General features: G+C 32.1%; 1 protein-coding gene across 1 annotated transcript; it reads left to right on the forward strand.

Annotated features, from left to right (window-relative positions):
• Positions 1-2,170: 2,170 nt before the first annotated feature.
• Positions 2,171-3,066, forward strand: LOC111385605. Its single transcript, XM_023010014.1, has one exon. It carries the CDS (start codon positions 2,260-2,262, stop codon positions 2,926-2,928), a length of 669 nt encoding a protein of 222 aa, XP_022865782.1. The 5' UTR covers positions 2,171-2,259; the 3' UTR covers positions 2,929-3,066.
• Positions 3,067-7,031: the final 3,965 nt, after the last annotated feature.

The raw sequence follows: 7,031 nt of genomic DNA on the forward strand, positions 1-7,031 counted from the left end.
ATCGCCCATATTGACTCAAATTTCTGGATTTCCCCCTGTTTGTGGGAATGGAGAATGATCAAACACGGCGGATAAAAATATCTTAGTGGATTGTGTGTCACATTCTTGGCAAAAAAAACTTTAATTTATACATATTTGTCAAATGTATGATTAAATGTTTGAAAAACATTTTTGATAGTGCCATGTTCTAGAATACATATAAAATCAAATTTGGTGACTGCTTTTGTGTAGAATTGTGAGTGTTACCATTAATTATTGTGTGAAGGCATTGACTAAAATACTACTACCATTACAGTTATGCTATTAAGTCACCAACCGCAACTAACAACTATTACTTTTCAATTAAACCAGTACTTGTAAGGAAATAAATAAGTTTTGAAATAAATATTTTTATTAGTCAAAATTAGGGGGAAAAAAATAAATTATATATTTTGATGATAAGGTGGTTATTCTAAGGGTCTGTTTGATAGCAAAAGTGAAAAAAACAAACCAATTGAACGTAAGTTGAAAAAGAAAAAACCACCAAAATCATAAGAATTTTATTTCCACGGAATTGATCAAAAACATGCTTTAAGTGCTTATATATTAGAATTCGAACCTCATTTTCACTTTCGCATCAAACAGTCAAGTTTTTCGTACAAAACGAATTCCTCAAATGTTACATTTTCTATGGAATACGACGCTATCAAACGGACCCTAAACAAATTAGGTCTTCTACTTAGAAAATTATAAATTATCTAAAATATGGATAAAAATTACTTATAAATAACTTTACCTTTTTTGAGCTAAGTCAAGCATGTTTGAAATTCGTCCTTTTATTATATTCTATAGAAAATATATGACGACCAGTATTCAGTTAAAAAGTTGTGAAAAGAAATGTTGCGTGTGTTTGGATTTTCTAATAAGTTACTTATAACCAATTTATAATTTAAATAGTAGTGAATTTCATGAAATGTGTAAATATAAAGATATCCTAATTATTAATTTATGATTAAAATTTAAATTTGATTTTGACTAAAAATTATAAGCAACTCTTTCGAAAACTGAAGTTGAATATGAATGGTCAATGCAAAAGAAGTCTTCGAAAGGTAACATTACTTCTGCATTTTATAATTAAATTTTCCCAATGTTCATGGCTACTTCGTGATGCATAAGTATGAATTAATGGAGCATTTGGAAGTCAACAAAAGGAGGCTATAAATTTCCACTTATGTCAGTCCCACCACAAAGCAACAAAAGATGACTTAAATTTCTGCAATAAATTTGCACGACACTATACTTTAAACTTATATTGTTAAATAAAATTTAAATAAACAAATTTTTTATTTTTATTTTTATTTTTTGCATCTCTAACTGCATAAATAAAAAATTCAACATGAAATTAGAAAAATAAATATTTTGCAAGCCTATCGTTGTGACATTGTCATGAAATAATATACTTCATCTTTTAAGAATATTTGTATCTTATGTGAATGTGAAACGGCATGTTTAACGTATAATTTAAATTCATAAATTTATTTATTTATTATTATTATTTTTTTGTATGTGATTCATATAGAGCAGAACACATATTATTAAATCAAGCAGGTCGTTGTCAGAGCAGAGTGTACCGAACGAAATGGAGCAAAGTGATGACATCGGCTTTATGGGATTTAATTTACTATCTGTTTGTCAGAGATGCTAAATAGGTTGGGGAGTTCCCTCACAGTATGGTATATGAACATTTTCTTGCACGGGCTCTAAAATCCTGTATGAGCTTGGGCTAGGTTTATTATAAATGCTTCCGCTTCACTCCTCTTGGACATAGACAAATCGCCAAATCATGTTAAATATTTCTATTGATTTATCTCTTTCACATCTCTATTATTGTGTATAAAATCCAACACTCTCCAATAGCTTAAGCCCTTGTTTGAGCCCCATTTTTTTTATTAAAATACATTTTTCAACAGTGATTTGATATCATTTCAATCACATTTTTCAATAAAATAATATTATTAGTAAATCTAATTTTTTTTTTTCAAATTTTTCAACCATACATTCTATATCATAAAATTATTTCAAAATGCGTTTTTTGAGATAAATTCGCTCAAACAACCCCTAATTTTTTAAACTAATTAGTTCGAAAATGTCAACACAGATGGCCCTAGCAACAATATATATAATAAACTAGTACATACAATTTCTAGCAACCCCAAAACATCTCCTCTCCCATTCCCCTCTCCACCGCCGCGGCGGCTACGGCCAACCGAAGCTTCAACCATGGCAGAAAGAGAGCAAGTTAGGCCCTTAGCCCCGGCGTCTGAAAGAACTAGCAGTGACGATGAAGAAACCGCCCTACAAAACGTCAAAAACCTCAAAAAAAGAAGATGCATCAAGTGCTGCGGTTGCATATCAGCCGTTCTCCTCATTCAAGCAGCCGTAGTTCTCATCTTAATCTTCACAGTATTCAAAATTAAAGACCCCATCATAAGAATGAACAACGTTATCATCACGAAAATCGAACCAATCAACGCAACCATGCCACTGCCCCGGCCCGGCTCCAACATGTCCATAACGGCAGATATTTCCGTCAAGAATCCTAACTATGCGTCCTTCAAGTACCCGAACACAACCACCACTCTTTTCTTCCATGGGACCGTGATCGGAGATGCCCGGGGTCCACCCGGGAAGTCGAAGGCACGACGAACGACGCGTATGAATATAACAGTAGATATTATTGCTGATAAAATACTGTCACACCCTAGTTTGGGTGCTGATATAAGTTCTGGTTTGATTGCTATCGACAGTTATACTATAGTAGGTGGACGAGTGAAGATAATCAATATCATTAAGAAACATGTTACTGTGAAGATGAATTGTACTGTGAGTATTAATATTACAACCAGAGCAATTCAAGAACAGAAGTGCAAGAGGAAAGTCGACCTTTAGATGGTGAGCTTCATATACATATATTTATTGAACACGGGCATAAAATGATTCATGTAGTCGACTTTAAATTTATTGGGAATTTGTTGTTGACTTGTTTTAGCATGTATATAGCAATACAGCTGCCTATTATTGTGATTATAGGGTGGGGTGGGGTGGGGTTTTGGGGCTTGAAGCAGAAGAACTGGTAGATCTTGTGATTACCGTTTTCTTCTATCTTTTTGCAGAATTTGTTTTTTCTCTTAAATTTTTATATTATGGATCTGTCCACTACTTCTATCATGTTTGGTTGTGTTTAAAAATATATTTTCATAGAGTAAAAATTAGTTTTTTTTATTAGAAAAATAAGTTTAATTAATAGAATAAGTAAAAACATTAAACTAAAGTTGTATTTTACATTTCTTTCGTAAAATTAAACCCCAAGAAAAAATCATTGAAGACTTGTGCAAAAAAAAAAAAAAAAAAAAATGTGAATATGGCGTTATGTGAAAATAAAAATTAAAATTATTTCTTATAATGTTAATAAATCTTATTGTTACTTCACTGAAGACAATTACAAAGAAAGATGCTCCCTGTTCCGGGTTGAGGACGGAGATTTATTCATTGCAAAACTAGAAAGTAATTTTTGGTGTTAGATATGTGAATATGGTCAACTTCCTTGTACGTATAGTAGACTTTGAAAAAACCATGAAGCCTACACTTTCAACTTTTTTGTGAACTTCTCATATAATTTTTGTTATTATTTAATACTAACAATTGCCAAAAACTTTAATGAATTCGTTCACCAACTTCCCCATTTGTGCAATAATGTCGTATTAATTATTATCGCTGCTTCATTAAATAAAATAATTGCCTCTGCAATAAATAATAATGATCTTAATTATATTCAATTTTCTTCGTGAATCCTAGGCCTGTTTGTAAAGTTGGTCGGTGTCACAGGTTCGGCTTTGCTCATTGCACCTTCAATTTTTTTTTTCATTAATATTTAATTTAAGATATAAATTAATAAAATATAACTTATATATAAATATGCTTACATAATTAATATTCATAATTATACTACAACTATATATTTATAATTTATTATCATATTCATTAGTATTCCCGTTGTATTTTATTGATATAAATTTTATTATGCAGTTCATAAATATATTTGTTATTTTGTGGTTTTGAAACTTAAAAGACATTTTTTTTCCTTATATTTAATTCTACAAGTGAATAACATGATATTTATCCACCTAAAAATTGTACTTTAATTCATATATTTTCATATCTATATGTCACACCCCCGTTCATATAGATAACTATCCATTAATCTGTGTGGGAACGAAATTGATGACTCGGCCAAAATATAGAATTTCACTCTCTTTTTTTTACCTGATGAAACGACATAACTATGTCTCCAAATCAAAATCATATTGCAACAATCAAACATATATATATTTTGAGGTTATATACGTATCTACATGCCATGTCAAAAGATATACAATACAGGATCCCCAATATACAACAAAATAGGCCATAAGCTCAATATAGCAGCCCACAAAAGAACCCTACAGGTCGTCATTCATGTACATCGAACTCTGAAATTCCGTAAGAGCTCCATAACTAGCCATACTCTGTATGTAATTCCAAACTCACCTACAATGCAAGAACTACATAAGTCAATGCTTAATTAGTAAAAATCATGCATGTCATGAACATGAATAATAACGATATATGTCACTATGCCATTTACTTTAAACATTACGATAAGAAAGTATCATATTCCAATATTCATCAAAGTCAACTCGAAATTATTTCATTTGAAACCTTTCATTTCAATGGGCCCTTGACCCACCTATTATGTATCGGATAGAGCTCTGCATAATATCAATATCAATAATCAAATGGCCAATATGAAGTCGACACCAGCGAGTGAACCATCATCTCATGACTACTAGAGGCTCATCCCCTAACTGTCCCTATGATCACCCAAGAAGTCTCCCATCCGGCAGCGCTAATAATCATAATATCACAAGGGCACTATCGAGTGGTCCACCCTCCCGTGATCACCAAAGGCTCATATCTTGTCTACCTTTGCAATCACCTAGGAAGTATCACTTGCGATACCAAACATATCACATAAGCATACCTCACATGCCTCGGTACCATTGTATTGGTCAATAAAATCATTTATAAAGAAAACTCATTTTGAAATCATGTTTCACATGCAGGATTTTCAACCATGATCACATATCATGCTTGTAGATGAAAATGCTCATGAATGACATATTTAATGAAAATAGATGTCAATAGGTTCGCAACCACATACTCAATGACCATAACCATGATATGATATGCAATGAATCTCTTATCAAAGTTATCTAAATCTTCCAATATTACCACATCACAATTACTAGGTTCTTGCATTGTAGTTGCAAATGAATTTTTACTTACAAACTGTGTGTGCGAGCTCCTACGGAGTGTATATCAATTTCCTTTTTTGTTCAACGTCGAAAAATCACCTGTATTATCATCTAATATTAAATACAATCCTCCATTTAATAACTTAACACACACAATCCCAAAATACGTCCATTCAAGTCAAAACAATTTAGACGAAATCATTATTGCAAGTTACCTATGACATTACAAACTAATCCCATAAGTCTCGCTATTTTTCGAGTCCAATTATGGACGTCAACATCATCCAATTGTTGTCATTAACCTAGTACTCCTTAGAATCTATTTTCTAGGCCCAAGAGTTCATTAATGGATATATAAATGTTGAAATCATATTAAATATCCAAATGGACAGAATCTGTTTTCTAGGTTTCCATCACCGTCCACTCATTTTTCGAATTCCTTTTCATGCCCTTACCTACATTTAATGGCTCCCAAAATTTTACCACACACCTATAACATATATGTGAAGATAATCAAGTCATAAGGTTGTGACAAATGAAGTGTTTTGAGCTTCAAAAACAGTCCATTTTCCACTACACAAAATCAAGCAGTTTTTCCTTTTGACTGTTTTCGGTTTCCATTTTATTAGTATGATACCAATAGAATTATAGGCCATTAGAAATCATTTATACACTTCATTCTTAATATAAAAACGTTCATATTGATAGATATAAGTTACACACTAAGTATCATCGCAAAATCAAGGTATAAACTACTCAAATCCAGCAACCTACATCTCTGCCCAGGTTGTTTTCCTTCAAATTCTTGTAGTTGATTACCCCTATTTTGGCATCATAAAATCATTAACAACACTCCAAACTAATCAAAGAAAGTTCAGATGTTCAAGAAATTATAAACCCCTTAAGAAATAATGGATACAAACCTCAAAACCGTGAAGTAACTCAGCAGTTCAGAAATTCCAACTTTCTGTTTCTATTTCTCTTTAACTCTTTCACTCTCTTTTTCACCTGGAATCACTTAGGGATGAGATAAGGAAGCTAATATATTATCTAGGAGATAAATAAGTAGTCCTTAAGAGGTTGAGGTCGTGTTTCTTGCTTAAAGACTAAGGATTTTGTGGAATGCAGCCACATCAAGCTACTTTGATGAGTAATAAGCAGGAGGTGGCTTCTTGTTGCAATATTTGACATTTCTACCATTGTATTTGGATTTATTTATGCCTTATAAGATATCTATATCCATCCTACACGAGATCATGACTTAAAGTTGAAGAAATTGAGTGTTAAAATGACAAATATTCGAAGCACGAGGTGTTCGAGCATGATGTGGTTACTTGTAGTAAAATCTGATTTTATATCTATCCTTGTAGGTACAAATCGAGTGTCATTGGCTTATTTTGATGTGTTTACAATCTATTTCACTTGCCCTAAGATCCCAACGTATTTCGTAGAGCTAATTCCTCAACCGTTCATTTAATTTCTTATCCAATTGACACCCAATTGTCAATCGATTTCAACAATTCGCACATCAATATTTATAACGTCATATGAGACATATATTATTGCATTGTGATCATGTCACTTCATGCCTCATGTCCAAAATATGTCAACCTAACTAGGATTTAAGGTGACCTCGATCAACTGAATCAAAGTCTGAACCTTTGTTGATACTAATTTCCGACCTTCTCGATTTTTCAT

This window comes from Olea europaea, chromosome 3 (genome assembly GCF_002742605.1).
Source record: "Olea europaea var. sylvestris chromosome 3, O_europaea_v1, whole genome shotgun sequence".
Lineage (NCBI taxonomy): Eukaryota > Viridiplantae > Streptophyta > Magnoliopsida > Lamiales > Oleaceae > Olea > Olea europaea.